This window comes from Aythya ferina, assembly GCF_964211825.1.
Source record: "Aythya ferina genome assembly, chromosome: 5".
Lineage (NCBI taxonomy): Eukaryota > Metazoa > Chordata > Aves > Anseriformes > Anatidae > Aythya > Aythya ferina.
Genome location: NC_140301.1, coordinates 48,195,908 through 48,221,873, shown reverse-complemented (window position 1 = coordinate 48,221,873; position 25,966 = coordinate 48,195,908). Strand labels below are relative to the sequence as shown.

Here is a 25,966-nt window from a genome sequence, read left to right as displayed (position 1 = left end):
AATGCATTGTTACAGTGGGTGCTGTCCTGCCCTATTCATAACTGTATGCTATTTCTGTTTTGCTTTTCTTTGTGAAAAGAATCTAAGTTTTCAGAACTTTATTAACACTATATCTTTGTAAAATGCTAGAGGTTGCAAGGAAGTCATAGAACACACTGAGTCATACTGAGAAATCAACACTGTAAAGCATTCCTCTGTTGTAGTTAATTAGTAAATACCTGTCAGTTTTTAATCTTTTAAAATTGATACATTCCTAGAGTTGTTTCATGTTCAATGTTTGAAGTGCACTGTAAGCATACCATCACATACTGAATTATTGTTAACTTTTCTGAGGTATAGAGTTAGAAAGTTGCTAAACGAATGGAGTTGATCGGATAATGATTTTTCTCCCTGTATCCCTAGGTCACTAAGTAGAAAGATTTCTCAGAGCCAAAGACTTCTGTCCCATCATAATGTAACGTAGTGGAAGAAATGAACAAATGTTACACTTTGCTGTTAATGGCAAGATATAGCTTTATTTTTCAGTGGAGAGTTGTTTGTTCTTCCTTAGTCTATTATATTGTCAGCATAAACATGCAATCTACTCTGAGAACTTACAAAATATGGGGCCAAACTATTGGGAAAAAAAGTAATATACCTGTAAAAGTGAAAAAGGTATGTATTAATGTTTTCCAGAAATAATCAAAATGCATGATTTTGGTCTCATTCACATCAAATGGCATTTGAACTCATCAAAAGTTACACAGTTTTCCCCCTATTTCATTAGACAACTTGTCCCTGTAGTATAAATGTGCAGTTCAGTTCCTTTTCATCTTGACAGGTTTTAAACCCACAGATGATGAAGCACGGAGGCCTGACCACCAAACTATAGGGTAGACTGTGTTCTCACTATATGGTGAGATGTTCCTTGTAAAGAACCAGGGACACGCTGCCTTGAAAGCAAGGAGAGAGTGAGCAGGAAGGAGCCACAGTATATCCTAAAGTGCTAGAGTAGTTAACTGTAAGGGAGTAGATGTGTATGTGAGTTCTTTGCTGCTTGGGTTTGCCTTGAATTTTATTTTAATCCAGTGATTGCCTACTCTGAGTGTATAAGCAGTCCCAGAGGTGTGCATTACCATCTGGAGGTGTATTCAAGATGATGCACGGCTGTGATAGTTTTGTTGCGTTGATACCTGGGGATAGTTTTCTTCTCGTAGTTTATTTCCACCAACACCAGCTACAGAGCTCTGCTTGTGGTAAGTGCATCTTTGCAGTGAAACCAATAGCATATACAGTTCTCAGAGATCATTTCATTATCGAGACCCAAGATAACTGCTATGCTCAGTTATTTCAAGGCAGTGCCTAGATATGCAGGATTCCAGTCATAAATTGGCTATAGTCATGTTTTATGGCTAATGTGTTGAGTTAAACTGTCTTGTACAGTGTTGACAGCTGACAGAGAAAAGCCAAAATGCTTTGGACACTCAGTGATAAGCTCTTGTCAAATAGACAAGTGGAGAATAGTTTTTGGGAAGAGGGCATTTTGAAAGTAAATCAAATCCTTCAGCTGTTAAGAGCTTTCTGCCTTTTTATAGGGTTTTGAAAACTTTTCTTGGGAATCTTTGCATTGTCTTGTTTTTGAACAAATGTCAATGAACAGATCTGCTTTGTTTAATGCTTTTAGGGGTGGGCAGAAGATTGAGAAATAAGTAAGCGTTGATTAATGTTGGGCTTGTACATCTTGTGCAATATACATAACATAGTTACATGTGCGATGTTAAGGAGCCTTATTTACAAATTCCTTTCCATGACCCTTCCCTGTCCTTTCACCTGCTTGTGATGAGGAGCCTATATCTTAGTGGTTTTTTGAATAGTATAAAATCTTGAAATAACACTTTTTTCTGCCCTACTTCATAGCCAAAAGAGACAGTTACGTTTCTTAATGAAATATTTTTGATACTGTTTTCTTCATCATAGCTTTTCAAGAGTACTCTGTCATTATTTCAAGTGTTGGGGCAGTTAAAGATGACTATAGTGCCTGAAATTAGCATAACTAGGCAAAATATATAATGAATATTAATAGCTAATTGTATGCTGAAAATTGAGAACTGCAATGGGTAGCAGCTGACAAGCTTTTGAAGTAGGAGAAGCAGGGAACAGCAGATGGGTTATTTGAGGAGTGTAAGCATGTTATTTTAATGTTAAGTACACTCAGAAAGGAAAGACATATGGTAGCAGGTTCGAAGACAACTGAAGACTGACTTCACAGTTTAAACATTTACATTTGTTGAAGTGTGATGGATTTTTTTTCTTCCAAGAATCTTTTACAGAAGCATCAGGCCTATGTATCACTACTGAAAATTATTAAAATCCTTTTCTTCATGTCCTTCAAGGATTCCTTCTGAGCTACAGTAGATTTCCCAGAATCACAGAGCCTATTAACCTTCCCTTCAGATTGTTGATTAACAAACTCATTTCTTGTTGTCCAGTAGGCATAACAGAAGAGCTGTTGGTACGTGCAATGTATGGTGGTAGGTGCATTGCTGTTCTGTGGGGTGGGTGTATTTATCAGCTAGAGGGAAGAAATTGCACCATTCTGTTTTCCCAAAGTTGGGGAATAGTTGCACTGTTATGTGTGGTGTTGGATGAGTTTACAATTCTTTTTTTCTTGATAAAGAGAACACTGGAAATTCTTTGAGAAAAGGGTAGTAATATAGGATTAGACAAGAAGTAGTGGTCCAGGGGCCTTGCCAAAGTCGTGCCTCTGAAAAGGTCAGTGTATACACCCTTGTCAACTTCTGACAATATGCTTTATCAAATCCATTTCATTTTTATCTTGTCTGTCTTGGGAGTAAATGGGTTTGTTCTCAGGAATATTTGTGTAAGTCCTGAACAGAATCAACAGAATAGAACAGTTCTGTTGGAAGGGACCTTCAAAGATCATCTAGTCCGGCTGCCTGACCACTCCAGGGCTAACCAAAAGTTCAAGCACATTACTGAGGGCACTGTCCCAATGCCCCTTGAGCACTGACAGGCACGGGGCAGCAACCACCTCTCTAGGAAGCCTGTTCCAGTGTCTGACCACCCTCACGGTCAATGCATTTTCCCTAATGCCCAGTCTGACCCTCCCTTGGTGCAGCTCCGTGCAGCTCCCACCTGACCTGCCATCGGGTGCTGGGAGCAGAGAGCGGCACCTCCCTCTGTGCTTCCCCTCCTCAGGGAGCTGCAGGGAGCAATGAGGCCGCCTCTGAGTCTCCTCATCTCCAGACTGGACAGCCTAAGTGTCCTCAGCCTCTCCTCACAGGATGCTTCTGACCAGGTTTGCTGGATACTTTCAAGGACCTTAACATCCTTTTCATATTGCAGAACCCAGAACTGTACACGGTATTTCAGGTGAGGCTGCACCAATGCTAATTAGAGTGGGAGAATCACCTCTTTTACTGAAAGACAGTGTCATTTGCTTGTGAATTTTCTTTTTCTGTTAGGTCCCTCATTGTTTTTTCTTTTTCATTAGTTGTTATGATGTGCTTTCACAGAATGGTCCATTAAACAGGATGTTGTTGATAGGTAGATATTACTTCATGTAACAAATTGGTCATTGGCCTCAGGGTATTATCCCTGACTGTTCTATTTGCTAGGCATGGCTGGGCTATAGATACTTCTCTGGAACTTGATTGAAGGAGTCCCAGCTCAGGCCATGAGCTGGCTGCCGCAGGGTGTTCAAGGCAAGAAAACAGAAAGTTTTCAAGTATAACTAATTTGTTCTGGCTTCAGTCAGAAACTATCTTCATTATAGTTTACAGATTTACATTTTCTTAGGGACATTGAGTTCATAAGATGGCATACACCATGTATAAATACACCTCCACCAAAAGTCACAGGACTGACTACTGCTTTTGTCTGAAAAAAAGCAATGCTACCGCTCTGTGAATAAATATATAGGAAATCTTATTTTAAAGGGTGCAGTGGAGGCCATCCAATGCACAGTAAAGATACTTATTCGTGCTTTCCAGAAGATTCTTATCTTGTTATTTTGGGATCTGAGGGCTGTTTTTGTTGTATCTTTTGCCTGTTTGAGAGTCAGGCTTCCAAGAGCCATCTGAAATGGCTGTTTTTATTTCATCTGTGTTCCTATGTATATGGGCCTCCCAGTACTGGGGATTTATCCAACCAAAGTTGGAAGAGATTACCCTTCTGCTTTATTTAGTCACTAGAGAAATCTGTCACTTTTTCTGAATCTTTTGGATCAGGTTTCACACCTTCTAGTATTCTTGGTGATTGATTGAGAAATGCTTTAGGAGATTTTTATTATTATTCTTATTGTTAAATTGGATGCATTTCAGATATTTTAACGAAGTTTAGAATTGGTTTCTTGATCTCCTGTTGCCAGTGTTGGTGATCTAGTGATGCAGTTCATCAGATTTCCTGAAGGAACTGGACTGATAGAAGCAGCTGAAAAAATAATTCAAATACACATTGTGAATAGTTGTACTTGATAACCTCCTCTCATTATTTGTTTTGCTAGCTTGTAAATGTGACTTGGGTAAAGGAGACTAATTCTCAATTGTTGACACTTAAAACAAAAATCAGGAGCAGATGTGATTAAGTGGGGAAGAGGAAACTGGCTTCAGGATAAGGAGACAAAATTTGATTGGGCAGCAATATCACAGAAATTCAAAAGAAATCATCAGGAAATAAGATTAATTTGTTCAGTTTATGTTTACATCTTTCCCAATAGTAAAACTTTCCTGAAAACTTAAGTAGACTGACTGTGCAAGGTTGCACATTGCAGTTTCAGCAGACACCTCTCTGAATTCATTTACTTACTTAAATTATGATGATAGAAGTGAGGCATGTAAAATCATTTAATGTAAATCCTTTATTAAAATATGCTTGTTCCACATTGTATCTAGCTTCATGTTGACATTCTTCCTGTCAGTTAATTTTTTGTAATTATGTCATCTTTTGTTTTGATGATCATATAGTTCTGATTTTGATATGGACACATCAGAAGCTGGAGATACCACTGCAGCATGTGTTAATTCGTTTTTGTTTGGCACTCTTCATGAAAAATGAATTTTTGTTCTTAATTTGAGCTGTTCCTTTATTTGCTTCCAGACATTAGTTTTTGCATATTCTTTACTAAGCAATGTGTAGTACTAGTGCCTTCGTACTCTGGTGGTAGCTACTATAATCAAGTCACCTCTAAACGTCCTTTCTGTTGAGAATGTTCCTGATAGCAGGGCACGTTCTGTAACCTTTTAATTATGTGTTGCACTTGGGTACTGCAGCCAGCATTTTCATCGTATGTAAACAGGAGCTGCACACAATACTTCCATATTGCTTATCATTGCTATCTACAAAGAACTATCTCCATTGGAAAGGATCGTGTTAATTATTTTGAGCATAATTGCTTCATTGGGAGTTTATGTCCAATTACCTATTTACTAGCATTCTCATTTGCTTCTCAGTCACTTATTTCTATGATGCGTTTCCACTTTAGAGTGCAAAGGCTATATTTATTCTTGCAACTATATGCTCTTTTTAAAAAGAATTCCAGCTTGAGAGCTGTTAATCTGTGCTACTGAAGAAATTGATTGGAAAGTTTCCTACTGTGCTGTTACAAGGATCTTTGCATTAGGAGAGTATATTACATATAAATTCAAGTCTCATTGGATACAAGTGGAATTCCTGAATGAAGGGTCTTACAACAGTCAACCTTACCTTCTCCTTTTAGAAAAAGCTACAAAATTGCAGACTGTAATCTGTTGTCAAATTCTGGACTGTGAATGAAGTTAACACTGTGAACTTCAGGATTTTCTTTTAACCTTTTTCTTCTAAACCATTTATTCATGAATAATTGCAAGGCTGTCAGAAGAACACTGGCTGATAACAATTTCAATTTCTCTTAGTATATGCTAAGGTTTGGCTTCTTTAATGATACCTATAATTTATATCAGAAATCTTTCCCGTGTATCTAATTGTTAAGTGCAAGAAGTGCACTTTCCTAAAACTTTGGGAAAGGTGAATAAATTTATATTCTCTCAAATCATAAACATTAAATAATATATGTTCAAAGTAAATTTTAGACGCACTTTGTACTGATTTCCCACCTTAATTACTGTGGCATCTGTCAGTTAATCTGATTTAATTTATACAATCTGTTGACACTGATGGCTTTGTTACAGAAATGAGCTGTGATTATATGAAGTGTGTGTGTAAACATAAGTTTACATCAACATAATTATCTTTTTGCTTAAGTTCAGCTCATTTGGAAAAAGTCTGTATCAAAAAAATTGTTCACTTTCAGACTTTGATATCATTCTATAGTGATCTGCATTGCCCTTTCTGTGATTTTATTCTTATTTTATTTATTTTATATAGGGTCGTAGTCTAACGTTTCAGAAGTCATACATTTAGACTTGGTGAGGTTTGCATGTGTGTTTTTAATGTAGTGTCTAGTTTTAGAAACAGAACACCTTCTCTTGGATTTTCCTAGCATTCCAGGATTTAAAGTTATGGGGTATGTCAAACGGGCACTTAAATGTGAAATCAATGTGAAATATTATGTGTCTTTATGCAGAACTTTGTTGCCTTTCTTTTGTGCTCTAATAAGTAATAGGCTGTAAGTGTTAACTATATAAAGTTTATTCTTACAGATTAAAAAGAATAAAAAGGATGTAGATAATATAAAGTTTATTATTATTTATGCTATTGTAGAAATTAATACAGTTGTTATCGAGGTGACTGTGCTTTGATGCTTTCTGTGTGAATATGTTGGTTGCTGTCATTTTTATGGGGCTGCCAGTATTTTAATTACTTTCCTACCACCTCTTAATGGTTGATAATGGTGTAAAAATACTGTTAGAAATGTAACTCTTAACTTCACTTAGAAGTTAGAAATGCAACTATTGTACTACTTTAAAAGGTTCTCTTATAGCATATAAAATGTACTCAATTTATGCAGAACATAACATAAAGGCAGTTGTATTTTTAATCCTGCATTGTACACATGTGGATTAGATCTGTCCTTTCAAATTTTAGCTTCTTCAAGTGGGTTAGCTGTTCACTCTTGTGTATGTTGTGCTGAGTATGCTTAGCCTGACCTCACTGCATGCAGAGGAGTCTTTGAAGGGTTCTCAGCAAGGCTTCTGGCATGTTAAGCTGTAGGGCTAATATTTCTCAAAGCACATACTTTCAGTGATGGTATACCTCTTCCTTATGTTTTTCAATCCCTGAATCACATAAATAATTTATATAAGAAGAGAATAATAATGAAATTACTCCAAATCCTAATGGAAAATAGTGCAGTCTGTTCATTTTTGGTCAGGATATAGGGATATGGACCCTTTAGAAGAAATCTAGTGGAATTAAAAATTTGCAACAGGAAGTTGCTTAGTCTGAGGAACCTTAGGGCGATTCCTGATTACTGCTATGATTGATGATACTGCTCTAGTAGGCTGATCAAGTAAAGAACACATGTTGTGTTGCCAAGATTTAAAGAAAGAAATGCGGAATGAAAAGCACGTCTCTTCTATATGGTAGTGTGTGGACTATAGATTTCCAGCTTTGGCCCATCCAAGCTGGTATGCTCATATGGTGCACAGCAACATGCAAAAATGACTTGCTTGATACCAAAAGCGAAGCAGCTGGCTTGGAAATGATAGCCGAGGTAAGTAATACCTGTTCACTGAAAGAACTAAGGCTTCTCTGTGCTGATAGCGTTACTTGTCACAGAGCAGAGATCAGTCTTCACTATAAATTTTTAATTCATTCTAGAGAGTAGGAATATCTGTAATGACTTAATGCCAGTATTTGACATACTGACTTGTCCTAATTGCCTGACATTATTGCAGCATCTGGATGTTTTGTTTCAAAAGTGAAACAGACTTGCTGAGAAGAAAGGAAGAGTTATAATTAAGACAGCAGTTTTGTTTTGCAGATTCATGTGTTCTTGACTGTGCTTCAAATGACACTGGTTGGTTGGCAGGGAAAGCTTCAGATTGTTTTAGAAGGATAGCTTATATTGATTGGGAAATAGAGCCTTATCGAGAACCTCGGAACTCACAAGGATTCCTTATTACAGCTATCCTATTCTATAGTGCTTTTCTTGAAGTCATTGTGTATATTTTAAGAACAATTAGGTTATTTGCTCCACCTCTTCTGGAGTCTGTCCAAACCAAACCGAGGAAGCAGTCTGTTGTACAATTTCATTGATAATCTTGAGAGACACGATTTCCATCCTGGATGTTTTGATAGTCTATATGGCCTTTATGTGCACTAGGCTTTGTGAAAACATTGTCCTCTGGTTAAATTGTTCTTTTCCTTTCATCTGTATTTGTAGATAGAGATTGTATCTCTTTTTGGCTTCTGTTTTGGTAGGCTGACTAAATGAAGTACTTTTCATAACCGGTAGTCTCCAGTCAGCTGATCACCCTCACAACCTTGCTCTGCAGCTGCTCCAATTAATTTTTTTATCTTTGTGCGTGGAACTATTATACTGAAGATTATATATAGTTATGTATAGCATTCCAGATGTGTTCTCATGAGGCTATTGCACAGTGGCAGTTTCTTTCTCTGTCTGCTTCAAGTAGTGCTTTCAAGAATGGCACCTGCCCTCTTGACAGCTGTCTGACTGATGAACCTGGCCATTGGGCAGCTCTGGTTTGGGATAACTGTTACCCAGATTGCTTGGTACAATCTCTCTGTGTTATAATTTCACTGTGACACATTTTCCTGTAACAATGTTACCTAATTAATCTTCCTTTTATTTTGGATGCTATTTTTTTTTTTAATGTTACTGGTTTGTGTCTTCTCTCTTGAAAGACCAGTGACAGTATGGTTGCTGTTCTCCAGTCATTACAGATGTGATATTTTCTTTAATGTTTTCACTGCCAGCAATCTTCTGTGTGAATCTTTGCACAGTTCTAAGGACAGGACTATTTTTGACTGTGTTAACTGTATTCGCTATTAAAGTGTTCCTGTCCTCCATTTTTCTTTGTTTTCGTATCTGCGACAACATAGATAAGGATTAGGGTAGTGGTGGTGGTGGGTTTCATTCATGATATTTTCCTCCTAATTAAGGACAAAAACAGTCCTTAAAGACTAATTTTTTATTTAATATCCTTTTCAGGGTCTAGTTTAGCTTTACTTTTTAACATGCACCAAAGATACAGCTTTCTGTACTGATCTTTCTTTCTCTTCTTTTTTCCTTTCTCCCACTGTTCTTGGTGTAGGATCTCTGCACATTTGATATCTTACTTGCACAATGTTATTGTTGATTGGCTTGTCAAACATCGAGTTTTACCTCCTTCAACTTCAGATACAGTTCCTGAAAAATTTAATCATCTTTCTGTTAAAGGGCAGACTTCTTTGTATCTCAGATGTCAAGTTTATCACACTATTCCTGTTGAAATTCAAAGGCCTAGCTATAAACCCATTTGTGATTTTTCACTCTTTATTTAAACAAAAATCCAGCAGTTTATGGATTAGGTTATAAGCAGCTGTTTTATAATGTCCTCATTAGTTAGTGAGAACAGTCTTAAATTTAATGGAGTCATTTGCCGCTTCAGTAACTATTTCATAAATGTATCAGCTGTTAGCTCCAAGAATAACTAAGACCTTCCACTTAAGAGTTTGATTTGTTCCCCATTTTGTCTGGATAATTAGTCTCCTAAAAAGATGCAATTCTCCTTTTTTTTTTTTCTTTTCTTTTCGTAATCTAATGTCAAAGATCTGTTTCCTTATGAAATACTGATGCTCCAACAAATGCCTTGCTAGTCTAGTTTCTTTAACAGAACCTGTTTTATCTACTTTCCTTCCACAAAGGATTTGACCCAAACAGATTGCTGTTCTTATCTGTTATATTTATTCCAGTTTCACACATCACTGACAGATATTGTTCCACACTTCATTTCTATTTTGAATATTGACTATTCCTCACTACTTGCACTCATAGTCACAAGTGCTGTTCCACCATGCTGTGGTTACTTTGTCATGTTTTGTGCTGCACTGTGTGCCAGTAATTTAAACATCAGATTCTTAAAAACAGACAGAACTAGATGACTTCATACTCTTATAAAACGTACAGCTTGATTTTCATCATCCTATCTCTCAGTTTTAATGGCATATTAAAAATGGATGTGAAAATTATTAGGACTGTCTTTTTTAAGCTTATAACTGTGTCAGTAATGCAGGCAGTGTTCCAGAAGAGTGATTTCCACAGATGCTTTTGTAAGTTGGCCTTACAAAAAAAAATCCTTTTTCAGATGATGTACCCCTCATGGCTTTGTAAACCTTCCTGATACTACTTGCCCCTGAGCTACTTGTTTATTTTGTTACTGACTCATACTTCCAGTAATGTTTCAGGGGAACTTGGAAGAATTAACTTTGAGAGACCTGTTCATCACATGGCGTGCCTTCTGCTTTTCCAAACTGAATGACTCTGATTCTTTCTTCCCTTCCTTCCCCCATTTGTTAAGTAAATGTTTAGTTGGCAGTTTTTCACTTTTCTATTAACATGCCTTTTGACTATTCTGAAATGTCTTAGTTATTCTGTGATTTATAGTCAAAATATTTCTCAGAGAAACTGCTCTCTGTGGCTTTACAGGTACAACTTTTTTCTATTCGAAATATTATTTTTGCTTTAGTCTGTAGATAATACCACACCAGAGTACTTTTTGTATGCTTTTTTTTTTTTTTTTTCATTAGATACAGTTTTCTAGCCTTTATTACTTTCAGTTTACTGTTTCTGTTTTAGGAAACCTGCAGTCATGCAGGCCCCTCTATTGCTATAATGCATCAGGAACAGAGATTATGTTGTTGCATGTGTTCCAATTGCATAAAAAACATCAAATTCAGATGTGCTGCTTTAATTCTTGCTTGTATATTTCTTTTCTGCTATCTTTCCCTTGAATCCTCCTAGTAGTCCAAGTTCTTAAACTTTTCTTGCGCAGACTCTTGCTGTTTCTTGCATGTGTATTTAAGTAATTTCTTAATCAAATCCTTTTCCATCTCCCACTAAATTTTTCTTTTAGCTGCTGCATGCTTAGTCTTAGTGGTTTGCTGACCCCCTGCCTTCTCTTTACTACAGTATTCCTGGAAGTCTTAAATGCTTGAAGGCTGTTAGTGTTACGTTATATATACAGTTTACAGATAGAGTGAACCAAGGCACGTATTACAATTAAATTTTTTCTATAGACTTGTAAATTTGGTGCTAATGAACTTAAGAGCCGTGCCTTTTGTAAAATGCTTTAAAATCACTAGATAAAACAAACAATCAGAAAACCCTTCTATAGGCTCTTCAATCTGTAAAAAGGGCTCCCTTGTTTCTACGTAAAGAGAAACAAGAAATGGATTTTATGAAGTAGATTTCTCTTATTTTGGGGTTTGGGTTTTGATTCCTAGGTCTTGCTATTTTGGGGTTGGATTTAGGGGAGAGGGAATGTTAAAGGTAGAATAGATGCAGTAGTCTGAGGGGAGGAGGATGTTACTTGTCTCTACTCTCTTGAGTAAAACGGTGGACAGATGTAGAAATTTTTTCTTCCAGTGCCATAGTCACAGTTAAACTAATGTCTACAGAGGAGCACACTCATATGGAATATGACTTTAAGTGACCTGTATAGGTCCCCATATACTTAAATCCAGTTTACTAGTAAGAACAAACCTATACTAATATGACTCATTTCTCTGTTCTACATTCCTAGAAAATACCCGGTGATGCTCTGTATGGCCTTATTTACCTTGCTTATCCATGGGTGCTTGTTCTCTTAAACTAATTCAGTGACCTGCATTTTATTTCTTTCTCAATCCCACCAACACACACATTGTAGAATTAAGGTAGTGTGATTCTTTTTCAGATTTATGTGCTGTGTAGTTTCTGCAAAGGACGTTCAGTGCAACACTATAGCTTTAGCAACTGCAGCTTGCTGAGGTGCTTGCTGTCACTTCTTATTCTTGAGAAAACGCTCTGGCAGTTTGTGGTTACTATTAGCAGCCTCAAAGTTTGTATTTGGGATAAGAAAGTTCTGAGCTTTCACACATGCCCACCCTCTACACCCTTCTCAGTCTTCCCACACAAACCATATGACCAATCATATAAAATTTTCACTTAGGATAATTAAGGTTGTACTGGAGTAAAATGCCGAAGTACACCTGGGTTTAAAAATGGAAAGTAGACTAACAATTTTATTTGTATCCTCTCCTCCTGCTTTGTGCTCTTTAATCTTAAAACGTACTAAAATTACCTTTAAATTTGTGTTTTTCTAGTGTATTATCTGTTCACAAATGTTCTGACTTCTGTAAATATTCATACTAGTGTTGTTCCTTTGTTGTTCTATTGCACTTATATTCTTTAATTGTCCAGGAAGGTGTGTGCCTGATTTAATCTTTGTGGAGAACTTTCTACTGATACATTAGTTTATAGCTTATATAAGGGAATACACAGTCATCACCTTCTGAGGCTATGTACTTTGTGTTGCTGCCATTAGAAATATCATTGAAATCAGAATTAATTTATAGTGGCTTCCAGAAAACATGTTTGCTCCCTTTAAGGAAGTCTGTTGCGTACATTATGACTGATGTGATTTCTTTAGGTTATCACTTTGAAATGTTCAGACTGTTCAAAATTCAAGTCAAATGTCAATTTCAGTGCCTGTTGGCAGCAACATAAAGTAGCATGAAGCAACATTTTCTTCTTAACATTACTAATGCTGATGACCTCCCATATATCTATCTCATCTAGTGGTATCTTTTTCAGTATAGCCTCTTCCATTTCCTATAATAGGATTTGACGGTAAAGAAGTTTATATTATTTGCAAGTAGCGTGTATCAATACTGACTTGTTTTCTTTCTCAGTTAAGATTAGACAACTATCATGTGAGACAATTTATGGAAAACACTTTCCTTTCTCATAAAAGTGGTAAAGATTTCCCTTAATAAAGCCATCATTAAACCAAACAACATGTACATATAAAAGACTGTAACAGTTCTGCTAATTTCACTAAGCTAAGTCGTCTTCTATAAGTGTAATAAATAAATAAATTCCCATAAACCACTGTTTCTATCCAGTTGAAAAGGCCATTTTGTGAAAATCACTATTGTTCTGATGATATTAGGTATTTGACTGTATTGTCATTACTTCATAAAACAAATATTTAAATTAACACCAGCTTTGAAATTGTTATTTCTCCGGTTAGATATTGGGCATTTTTTTTTTTTTTTTTAATAATCAGAATCTGTTGTCTTTTTCCTAATTTTATTTCCCTTTTCACCAGATTACTGTTTACAAAAGTCAAATTGGAATCCTTGTGCAGAGGCCCAGATGAAGCACTCCTTACTTGTAAACACATGCTACAGATCTGGAAGTCCTGCTATAATCTCACTAACCCAAGGTAAGATGCTGTAGAATTCTGGAATGTGGGATTCATTAATGCCTTGCTCTGTAGCATCCCAGGTCAATATTAGTCCTGATTTTACGTGGTTTGGTATTTTGAATGAACAAACTAATCCTCTGGAAATCTGGGGAGCTGGAACTGCAAAGATAATACTTGACAGATAAGGAGGAACCACCTAGAGTTCTGTGAAGTAAGTTGCATCAAAGTTAATAAACTGTGGTGAGAACTGATTGTGGATATTGTGTAACTCTGCCATTGTCCTTGATGTGGCTTGACGTGCTGATATTGTTTTGGTTTTCCTCCTGATCTTGGTTACAGAATTTTTTTTATATCTTTTTGTCTAGTAGAGAGATTGCTGTAGTAGAAATTTAGTTCAAGGACTTATGCTAAATAGAGTGAAAGAGGGCTAGACATTAATTAAGACTATAGAGTGGAGGTCACATGGAAAACTATGACATGCTTGGAAAATCAACGTGTCTTCTTTTAAAGGAAGGTGTGAAACTATTTAGGTTATGAAGCTAGTTAGGTTCTTCAAAGGGCCTAGCAGGTATTTGGATAAGTTGAGTCCTCTTTGGGTTTCCAAAAGACACATGTATTTTCCTTTGCCACATATATTTGGATCACCTATGAAATAAACAGGAAAGCCACTAATTTAGCTTTGCAGATATCCATGCTGGTAGCTGTACAACATGTTTATCAAGCACCGTAGAATTACCAGGTAAAAGCAGAATTACCTGCCATCAGGTCGTTGGAGGGGTTGGTAGTTTCTGGACAGGAGGTGGTGCAGAAGATATCTGTACCAGATGGTATCGGATATAGAAGTGTGATGAACATTATCTGTCCAGTTTTTGGTCTCACTTTGTTTGAGCTCAGTTATGTAATAACATGCATCTCTAAGAAGGTTGGGAGAGTTGGAAACTTAGGACCAGAAAGGGAAAATTACATTGGGAAGCTAGTAAGCAGTTTAGAACAGAAAAGTTTGGAGGAAGAGCCTGGGAGGTCCCTACCTGAGTCAGTCATAGCTCTGTCATAGTGACGCTGGTGCTGCACTATGGAGTAGGGAGCAGGACTTGGAGATGACAGGGAGCAAGTACATGAGCAACCGGAAAGCTTTGAGCTGACTTTTTTTTTGCAATTCCAAGTCACAGAAGCTAGCAGCAAGGACCTAGGAAAGAATTTATCTTCTAACCTACTGGGTGGGATTTTTTAGATTTTTTTCTCCAGTTGGTTGAGTTTGTGGGAAAGGAGCTAGGGAGGGGTGTGGAGTGGGGTTAAGAACTCTATCAGAAGGCTCTGCTGTGCAGGATAGTTAAATTTCTATGTAAGCTTAATTTGTGTGTGGCTTTGTGTGTATTCCACGCAACTTTTCACCTTCCATCTTACACATAGCAGGCCTTGTCATGGCTTGTCATTACTTTGTTGTTGTGCTAAGAGCTACTGTACCACATTAAGGACACATTAGGCAATGCTTCCTTCAGACATAAGTATTGGTTACAGAAGCTGACAAAGAGCAAGATTTTCACAGCAACGTTTGCTAATGATCACGTCTCCATTTTTCTTCAAAAACATCTGAGTGAAAAAATTAACAAGGATTACTTTGCATCTGATTCAATTTTCAATTTTTACTATTTTTTTTTTTTATCTTGACACTTAAAACTTTTCTTGAAGTTCTGGTTTATGATGAAATTAAAATTAAATTGTGGATGGAATGGAAAGGACCATGAATAAGTGCTGTGATGGAAAGAGAGTGGTTTCATGAATCACATTTTGAGTTATACCAAACTGTAGTCTTCCTTTGGATGGTCCATGTGAAATGTAAGGGCTGAATATTTTCACTTTGTATCATCATAATCCAAATCCGTCTGACTGGCATAACAATTATCACTCTAACATGAAATGTGACTGGGAAGTTCTGTTCATACGATTGCACTCAAAATGTAATGAAGAATAATAATAAAAGATTGTTGTGAATACTCAGGTTTTCCAACCTCTGTAATTTTAACACATGTTTTTTGTTGAAAAGCACTGTTTGACAACAGTTTTTGCACTGAAAACAATTGAAGAATTTTCTTGTCGTTCTTTAGGGCAATAAAAAAAAAAAGGGTTTTAATCATTTGAAACTTTTTAGAACACTGGTTTTCAAAGATTTGAATACCCTTCATGCTTATTTGAAACATGTTTTCCTATTCCAGTTAAGACTCAAAACTAATTTTGATACATCATTTTCCCAATGAGATAAGAATTCACTTTTCCAATAAGCTGTTTGATGTTAAATATTTTTTCTTCAAGTTAATCAGATTTTGTGGAATAAACTTAGTTTCAGTGTTCTCAATAATCTTTTACTAATGAAAATAAATTATGAATAGCTAGATACACCACCAAGTGTAAGTGTTAAATGCAACACTCTGTCTTTCCTTTGTTCACCTGATTTATTTATTTTTTTTTAATTGTCTTTAGTCATTTTTTTCTCTTTAATTTTTTAATTTTAAAACAAAAAAATATTCTGAGATGCAAGGCTTTGGAAGGTCTATGGAGTGATTATATCAACCATGTTTCTATTCAGCTTGCTTCTTGAAGTATGTTAGAAAATAGTTCAATTCTTTTCCAGTTCTTAGTTTGCATTAGCAAAACAGAGCAAACCAAGATACCAGTGATGTGTTTAAAAGATACTTATGTTAAGCCTGGCTCTCCTTGTCAGCAACATTTGGCATGTCATTGCTTGTGGATTGAGGAAGTAATTAATACAGAAAATATGCACCAACTGATGTAACAAGTATAGCTGATAGTGTGTGTCTCAGAAAGTCCCCTTCTGTTTCCTGTGGATTTCTATAATGGCATCGTTTTGTAAGGAAATTGGTCCTGCAATAATTTTATGGTAATGTAAAACTTTATTTATATCATTTTAGTAACAGCTGTACAAATAGAGGAAGTCGTTTCACTGGTTTTTGAAGTGCAACTATTAAGAGTTGCTGAAAGGCTTCTTGCTGTTCTCTGGGTTCAAATTTGGAAGGAGGCGATTGAAAATTAGGGCAACTGTAAAAATGTATTAAGTTCCAGTCTTGCAGTTTAGATTAAAGTCTCTCAGGCTTTATTTTAAGCTAGGAATTTTTTATTTTTTTTTTCTCTGTGGTGGAATATGAGAATCAAACTACGGTTTGCACTTTGCTAAGTTGGGCTAACAACCTAATTGGCTTAAACTTAAAAATTTGGTGAATTATTTTTATGTAATTTTTTAAAGTATTTGTTGATAGTGAATAGTACCAGTTTTATAGTCATGAGAACGAAGTTACTGTATTAACCATTCAGTCCCTTTTCTTCTGCTGAATCTTTAACCATAGCTCTAGGACCAATTAGTTTTCCAGCAAGTATATCAGCAAGAAGCCCGAGTGGCAAAAAGTGAGTTACAACTACAGTGGGAATTGAGTGCATTTGTCGCCATGAGAGATCAGGGAAAACCCCTGCAAAGTGCTTAGGCATCTGATCTATTCTAACTGTTCAAAATTCTCCTACTGCGTTATTAGGATCAAATTCGGCATTAGACTGTTAATGTGATTATTAAAACAAACAAACAAACAAAAAAAATTACACCACCCAAAACTCTAGGGATAAAATTGCTGTCTTTTTATGTGGGATGTTTTTATAAAATCTTTACCTAAATTTAGGTATCTTGAGTTTGGTGTTGCTCTTTAGTATTGGAAAAATGTGGATTTTCAAACTCACATCTGCCATCTCAGGTAACGACAAGAGCAGTAACTCATCTTACGTAAAAATTTAAGGTACAATTAAGCCTTTTTGTAATGTTGTTAGTGATAAATCAAAACATTATATACCTGTGTTGTTTGTATTAATTATGAAAACAGAGTTGCTGAAGTAAATACGGATTTAGGTTTGCTCAGCTTAATTTTGTTTTAGTGCAGCTGACTTAATGTACTGTGAGTGGTTAGCAATGCTTGGTACTAAATTTGTTCATAGCAAGAACCTTTATAGCAAGAACCTATGTGGGAGGAGGGCAGCATGCAACTTGTATCTCAGTATATAATTTTATATCTTAATAGCTTACAATTTCTATACTTCATTACAGTGATTCTGGACGTGGGAGCAGCCTGTTAGACAGAGCTATTGCTGATAGACGACAGCTTAATACAATTACATTACCAGATTTCAGTGATCCTGAAACAGGTAAGAACAGAATTTGAACAATAAAATTAGTAAAATGGAGTTACAATAGCTAGATTTTTTTTATTAGTTAATTGTTTTATTTTGCAAAATTAAATCCTATATCCTGAGAATGTTTTCTTTGTCATATGGAGTGGAAATTTTGCAATATAAGATTCTTTTTTTAATTTATTTATGAAGTACTTGCAGACAATATTCTGTAAATTAAAATATCTGTGGTCTGAATCTTGCTGAGCTTGGCGGTATAGCTTGGTTCTTATGTAAAGGCTAAAAAGTACTGTGCTTTACTAGTCTGTTTTCCAAAGTGCTATGCTTTTTTGTCCGTTAAGTATTTGCACATATTTTGTTTTTAAAAAATATCAGAAAAAAATTAAAAAAACTTTAATCTCAAAAATGCTCAAGAAATCATTATTAATTAAATTCATCAAGATCTTTAAAACATATATTAAAATACAATTGAATAAGTGGGCTGGATTACTATAGACATAGCTTTGAGATTGTAAGGAAAATCTATTTATTACAAATCATATATACTGCAAAAATTGTGCTGCACAGGTGCACTACATAAAAGGTAAGGCATCAATAAATATTTACAATATGTTATTTGTACATGTTAATATATTCTATTATCACAATACAAATTGATATGCCTTAAAGAAAAAAGCAGGTGAGCCATGGATTCTCTGAAAAACACAAAGAATTATTGTGACAACTGTAGTTCCAAAAACCTTTTAGAGTGTGTTGTCTACATTCTATATATTGACTTTTTTTTTCTTTCCTGGGATTTATCTCAAAACTGTCACATGCTTTTCTTGACACCCTTCACATGTCAATTTCTGTTTAATCACATTTGGATAGGAAAAACTTATGGGGAAGCTTGTGAGCCTATGAATTAGACTAACTGACCCATAAACTAAGATCCACTGAAAAGTATAATATATTTTTGATTACATCAGAATTGTACAGTAGAGAAAAATCCATTTTAGTTACTTAATTTCTGGAAGTTGAAATTGAAGCTAGTGTTCATTAGATTTTGGAATCATATAAGAAGAAAGAGTTCTGTGCTTGGTATCATGGCAAACAGTTTTGATTTCAGTGTTCAGGTCACCTGATTTAAAAGAATTGCAGTATGATGTGGTCTGAAATATGGCATAGTTCAGCCTGCTTTGCCCCATAGTAGAATTTTGAGTTCTTGTGCTCTTGTATTTAGAATGTATAAGATAACACAAAATATTGTAGTAGTTCATTGTTCTAGTCTAGCTCACTGTTTCATTTGAAGGAGGTATCTATATGAAACCTTCAAAATCTAGTTAAATTATTTTATGCCTTCCAAAAGAGGCATGTAGGGGGAGTGTTACGGAGCATGTTGGTTTTTTGTTTGTATGTTTTCCATGGGGACAAAGTTCTTGATCTGCTCCTTCATGGTGTCCTATTCTATATCTGCCATGCTTCAAAGCATAATGAGTTGGTGCTTTTTAAAGACTGTATATTTCTCAAAGCTTTTAAGTAAAGATGAACCTTTATCCAAAACAGTGAGCTTCTCAAGAACTCACCCCAGATTCAAGCCCTGTAGCCAATATCTCACTTGGAAAACAGGATCTTTACAAAAAGTCTTTTTTTTTTTTTTTTTTTTTTTTTTTAAAAAAAGATCCTGTTTGTATCTGTTTCCTGAATCTTACCTGTGTTGTTAGAGCTCATTTCTACTGTCAAAGAGGATGAGATGGGAAATTAAAAGTATGGGGTCCTTTTTCATTTATTTTTCTTATAAAAGGTAATTATGTAGGGTAGGTTGGAGAGGGTCTCTTTTGTTGTTTTGTTCTTGTTTGTTTGTTTTTGTGGTTTTAATTTTTAATTTTAGTGGAAGAAACCTTCTTGCAATTCAAATACTTGAATTCTGGTAAGGACTGTGGATTTGTTACCTACTGTATCTGTACAGTAGTGTAAATGTAAAAACTCCGTATAAAGTTTTGTCCAAAATTCTTCTTCCAGAATAGTATATAAAAATACTGCAGAAATTAAAAGGTTATGTTACTGTAAGAACAGAAGTCAAGCTAGGCATAGTGTTTGAGTGAGAAAACTCTAGGTAGACTCTCAAAAAAAAAAAGTGTGCAAAAATGATAGAACTAACAGATGGTCAAGTTGTTAGACCTCTATTGGCCGAGAGAGCTCATTCTGAGGTTCTGTTTATCCTCAGTCTTAAGAAATCCAAAACAAATTCGGCATTTACAGTATTTTAATGAGGATATAAGGAAAAAGTATTGGGGAAAATCCTTTTAGGACATAAATGTTTGCTGCCCTTTAGACAGTATAATGCTACCATATGTATTAACTTACATATGTGTATACACATGCACACATGAAAACATTCCACTACCTGAATTGCTTGCCACCTGTGGAAACGATGGTTACTGTTTTTTTTTGCTGGTTACTGTGTTTGATCAATCAGAGTAACAAGAAATGAGAGCTAAAATTAAATCTGAAGTCTTCCGTACTTGCAAAAGAAAAATTAAAGGATTTTAAAATTCAAATAACAGTGATGGGTGTAAAAGATGTATATTAAAAAAATATATTTATTTAGGTATATCAATTTAGCAAAAGTTGAAACTAAAACAAAAAGATCTTCAAAAAAAAAAAAAAAAAAAAGCCACTGTTTATATATAGCTTTTACCAATCCAATAAAATAATCAGAAATGATTAAATGATGCAAGCTTAAATTTTTGTAATCTTTGGAGTATAAAAAGCATGTATTCTGGAATTACCAGTCTAGCCTTGTAAGAAATCCAATGTCCTAGTCAAGAACTGTGGCAAACCTACTCTGAGCTTGCCTTCTGTTTCAGCTGGTTTGCCATGAGTGGCATGTACCCATATTTGTGTGTATTGCTGAATATGGAGGGGGAAAAAAAAAGGGTTTATGAAACATTCACTGAAGTAAAATCTTACAGGGAGACAGATTCATTTCCTTTGCAAAGTTAGATAAGCATATGCAAATCACTTGAGGCTTCAGTTGACTATTTTGGTTAAGGTAAGTTGCACTCAAACTTTTTAAAATCAGATTATTCAATCTATTGTGTAGTGGTTTCATTCCACTTAGTTTGTCATAGGAAGTAACATTGGTAGCTGAGTTTTGGTCTTTATTTCCTCCTAAATATATTTTATAAACTCATACATTAGAACACAGGGAAAAGTTAATCTTTAATTTCTTTTTGAAACAAGTTTATTACAGAAGAGGAGTACATATGAATACAGCATATTTTTTTACACTGCTTTCAGAAGTGCTATTTATTTTATATGGAAGCCATTTTCATCTTACTGAATGGGGAAATAAACGCTTTGCATTTTTTGGCATCCATGACTCCATTAAACCCTGTTCTTGGATCTGTTCCTTTCCCATCCCCCCACACCCTTATCATTCTCTTTCTTTCGCTTTTTAGCCTCTGATACTTCCTCATCTTCTCTCTCAAGAACAGAGTCTCCTCTCCAAGTGTTTGTATCTTCTCATCTTCCTCATCCTAAATCAGATACCTTTGTCTGGCCCCATGCAGCCTCTCCATACTGTGACCAAGTTCCTGAGCCCTGTTCACCTTCTCGCTGTAAATTGGTTTTCTCTTCCTGATGGGCGTGTTTGTACTGTGTTTTTCTGATAATCTTCATAACTGATAAACCGTGTTTAAAACAATTTAAGCTTCAGCACAATGTCCATGAAATCTGGCCTTTCAAATGTATTTCATTAAATTCTGAATGGGTTTTAAGAGTTTGTTTAGGATAGAGTGTTTTATTGATCCCAAAAGATGTAAAGTTACAGACAGATTTAATATTCTGTTCTCATGATTGTTACAGAAAACGATAGGTGTTTTTTAAAGTAGGCTATTGTCCTCTGCTGCACTGTAGCATTTATGGCTGTAATTATTTCCATTGCTGGCATGTTTTGCCTAACAAGACTGTCCTTTCCACAGGATTTCCTTCTTATCTTAGTTTTTAATGATGTAATTTTAGTGTCTAGATCCTTGATTTAAAAGCCTTTTTAGCTAATTGCATACAAAACATTCCCTGAAACTTCATATGGGGGAAAAATCGCATTAAATATCGATGTATGCTTTAATATGGCAGATATATTGAAATGATTCAAAGGCAATAGAGTAGTGAAAATCAGCATTTTGCTATTCCAGATCAGGAGTCATTCTGTTAATTGAAATGATGCCAGTTTAAACATGCTGCAGAATCAATTTCCATGCTTGCATGCAAGCTACATAGTAATGCTGCCAGAATAGTTCAGGTGGCAGGGTAAAATCAAGTTACTTTTTTAGATACTTCATTTTAACTCTTTTTTTGTTTGATAAATTGTCCTTCATTCACAGTCTTGGGTGTAGCACTGTAATTGTTACTGCATTTACTATAATCTAGTCTTAGAAAATTCACTGTTGACACTAAACTTTAACTGGCATTGTGTCAAAGATACTAATTCTTAACAAAATCTATAGAATGAATCTTTGAGTATTACGAAAATTCACTCATTAAAGTAGCCTAGATAAGACATGAGTTTTGAAAACACTAGCTCATATATAAGCCTACAACTGAAAATTCTGGAGAGCGCTTCCTTTAGACTTCAGGAAATGTGTCCTACAGAAGTTTAACTAGCTGAAACTTGACTTTCTTCTTGAGGCATTTGAATAGTTAGTTAATTGCTATTACCCCCTTTGAGAGTTGTTGAGTTGAACTTGCTAACCCTTTAAAGAGTACTACTCAGGCCTACTCTTTAAAGTGTACATGCCAGCCAGCGTTAAATTGCTTGTTCTTTGCAGGCCTACAAGAGAATAAGACCTCGTTCAACAGTGAAGGCACATGAAAAGAATGTATAAGTCCAAGCACAAATTCCATTATGTAAAGCCCAAGTCTTCCATTTCAGATAAAAACTGCTGTATTCTTAGGGAAAGGAGCTTCCAACATATAGATGAGCAGTAGTGGAAGGATGAAAAAAAACTCACACAGATACTGGAGTCCTTTGTACAGTGTAAATAATTTATGAAAGTCAAAGCTCTCTATTTTGAATAAGTAGAAGTTTGTCTAGATGCTTATAGCTTTCTGGTATAGTTAACAGGTATGAAAATCTCATGTTTCCCTCTTTTTTTTTCTTTTTTTTCTTTTTTTTTTTTTTTTTCTGGTGAAAGAACAAAAGACTTTTTGACTTTATTTGACTTGATTTACAATTTAATGAACAGGATCATGATCTTAGAGGTGTAGCAAAGGCTCTATGACAATATCTATTGTAAACAGTGATCTCCTTATTTAAAATCTTTATCCTTTGGAAACCTGATTTATGGTTGGAAGATTATCAGAAAACCTCTGGCTTTCTTGGAGTTCTTGTTTTCTATTTATCTATTTTTTTCTCTTTCTTAGTTTGGATTTTAATTTATGGTTTGATTTGTTCAAAGGCAATCCATCAGATGCTTACTTTCATGGTTTTTACTCCCCCTTTTCAGTTTGTAAGTAGTATTCACTGTAAAGTTCCATTAATTTCCTAAGGACTTAAATCACCTTTTCCTTTACCACAAAATGTACATGTTTTGTTCATCAGTAGTTGAAGCTTGATAGTGTGTAAAGCAAGGCTGATGCTCTTTGCCCATTCACCCTAAGGTCTGTAATCTTACAAGATCTGAATGCACTCAACTAACACTTGCATTTAATAATTAAAGAGGCAGTATTCATTTCTACAGGGCTGCAAATAAAGATATATTAGGAAGGTTTTGTATAACCTAATGTCCAGCTGCCAGTATGTTGTATTATAGGAGATTTTATGCCACTGCTGTTCCTAAGGAGTATATTGGTCTAGAAGGTAACGTTGCAACTTCTGTCATGAGTTGAAATAAACTACTTTCTCTTGTGGTACAAATTTTACACGTAGAATAAATCTCTTAAGAGTACACTTCAAAATAATGAAGTGATGCCAACAAGCTAAATAAAAGAAAATGAAAAATATAGATCAATAAAGCTAATTGCTGCTTTAACCAGGATTCAAAACAACATTCTTTCTCTCTAACCAGTTACATTATAAAGTTGTGCATTTGGCCTTGAATAGCAAATTTTGAATTTGTTTCTCATTGAAAAATAAGAAGAAATGGAAAACAGCATGTTTGATGGTGACTAAGCATGGAAAATGTTTTTCAGAAAGTGGAGAAAATATTCTAAATGATGTTGGCTGTACATGACTACTAAAATCTCCATGCATAACAGTACCAAAAGATAAGGTATCTTTCTAATTTTTGATTATGAAAGGTGTCTCAAACACCTAATAAATTTGATACAAAATAATGTTAATTTTGATGAAATCTGCCTATCGTATCAAATGCATCATACCAGTGATGCATTAGTCCTGTAGAAGTTACTGCCTCTTTCTATCACGTGTTTGCCTTTTTTTTTTTTTTTTTTTTAGCACAGTTCTCTGTATGTTGCACCACTAATGTTCTTACTGGCAGCTTTGTGTGAATATAAAGTTAAAAGCCATGGGTTTGTTTCCTCTTCACTCCTGCATGAGCATTGCTTTTAAAGCATTTTTTCTTTACATAAATTATGAAACTGTTTTATAATACACTCTTTTTTGTAGTATAAATAAAAAATCCTTTTATGGTGTTTTTTGTCAGGTGATGTGAACCTGTTTCTTGAAGGATGTCGGTCCAGGTTTTTTTTTACCCATTTTCAGAAGGAAAATGTGAGGCAAATTGGTTTTTATTTTTCTCCAAGTGCTGATAAGAGTCCATGTCTTAGTTAGTCCCTGCCCCTAAGGCAACATTGTTAAGATTTTTTTGGGCAATGTCCAAGGAAAGGACTGAAAAAGTCATGACATGCCGTCTATTTCCATGGGGTAACTTATGGATGGTATTTAAAAGATTGATTTCATGCAGACTTTCTTGTAATATTTGTGTTAAGAAAAATCTGAAGAGAAGTAAATTGAACACTTTGTTGTTCACAGAAGTTGAACTGTAGGTATGACTTAGAAAGTAAAGGTTTCTGTGTGAGACTACGTTTCCTCTTGGTTAAATTGTGTTTATATAAGCCTTTTGGTAGGTATTCTGGTTAGATTATTGAATTGAAGCATTGACATAACCACAGGTTGTTGCAGATACTACGTTACTATGATGCGTGGAAACGCTCTGTAAATTCTGGACAGATGTTGTTATAGGAAACTTTTTTGTTTAGAAACATTTTGTTAGGAAAAATTAAGGCGTTTTGTTATACTTTGTCGTGTGCAATGCAGTTGTGCTTCCAAATCTTAGTCAATAGGTAATTTAAATAATATATGCAAGATTTTGCAAAGACAGTCCCCATTTCACAGCCATACCATTTAGTATAAACAAGCCTTAAGGCAAAACTGAATAAATGGAAATGAGTAGCTGGGATTGATTTTGGCTATATATCTTCTTTTTCCAGACCTCATCCTTTTGCATCCTAAAAGAAACACTCTTTTTTGCCTTGGTATTTTGAAGGACTTTTTTTTTCTTTATTCTTAAGTGTCACACTATAGTAGCAGGTCTAGAAATTCTCGGGAAGAGCAAGAATATTTGTATAGCATCTAAGATATGGTAAAGTTGCAATCAAGGAATTCCTATTGCTCTATTGAGCATTTAAAGGAAGCTACATCTGAGTGAATTGTAGCAATTGTAGTGAAGATTTGTTGGTGATTGTCTCAGGGCTACTGAACACAGACTAAAATAAGAAAAGTACAGGTAAGGCTGGGAAGAGAGAACAGATCTTATGACAAAACCAACAGGGAGCCAGCATATAAATAGCTGGCAGCGTAAGGGCTGTGAGGCCTCAAGCAAACTTTAAGATTCACTCTACCCTCACAAACCATTGTGCGTCTTAACTGCTTATTGTTGAAATTAGTATAAATTACACAACTACAATGTAATTATAAAGATCGCAGTCTGAGGCCCCTGGGCTTAGAACAGGGTTAAGTAGAATGTGTAGAGAGGTCAGAAGAAGCTTTTAGCACACAGGAGACTTCTTTAAATTATCTTTACTTGCATATAAAAATAAAGCTTACTCACTGTGTTTTAACACAAATTGCCAGAAAGAGTCAGGTGGCAGCTCATTGTGTCAAAGCTAAAGAAGTGTTCAGGAGTTTATGGGTTAGAGCTATCAGTATGAGTGCAGTGTACCTGAAAGATTCCTGAATGAATTTGGCACTGTAAAGAAGACTGCTGCTATTTTATTAATAAAGAAGTAAATAATAGTAAAGATGCGAAATTGTGATAAAAGATGTAGTGGTAGTGCTGATTAGACATGCAAGGCTCTACTGGAGGTCATCCCTCCTCCTTTTGGAAACCATGTAGTCATGTTTCTGATCGCTCATAACAGCCGCTGCCAAGAAGGGTTTTTAAAGAAACAAAACATAACCCCACAAATATTGGTGCTCTTGTGCT

At 35.3% G+C, this 25,966-nt stretch overlaps 1 protein-coding gene across 4 annotated transcripts in view; it reads left to right on the top strand.

Annotated features, from left to right (window-relative positions):
• Positions 1 to 25,966, top strand: part of TTC7B (tetratricopeptide repeat domain 7B) — a 135,990-nt gene that overhangs the window by 71,577 nt on the left and 38,447 nt on the right. For 2 of the 4 annotated variants that reach the window (XM_084522757.1, XM_084522755.1), the window contains 3 exons: positions 13,254 to 13,370; positions 17,455 to 17,552; positions 22,979 to 23,029. In XM_084522757.1, coding sequence (XP_084378883.1) covers positions 13,254 to 13,370; positions 17,455 to 17,552; positions 22,979 to 23,029 — 266 coding nt within the window. Of the gene's footprint in view, positions 1 to 13,253; positions 13,371 to 17,454; positions 17,553 to 20,980; positions 21,140 to 22,978; positions 23,030 to 25,966 lie in introns of all 4 variants that reach the window. The other 2 variants (XM_084522758.1, XM_084522756.1) reach the window with 2 other exon arrangements.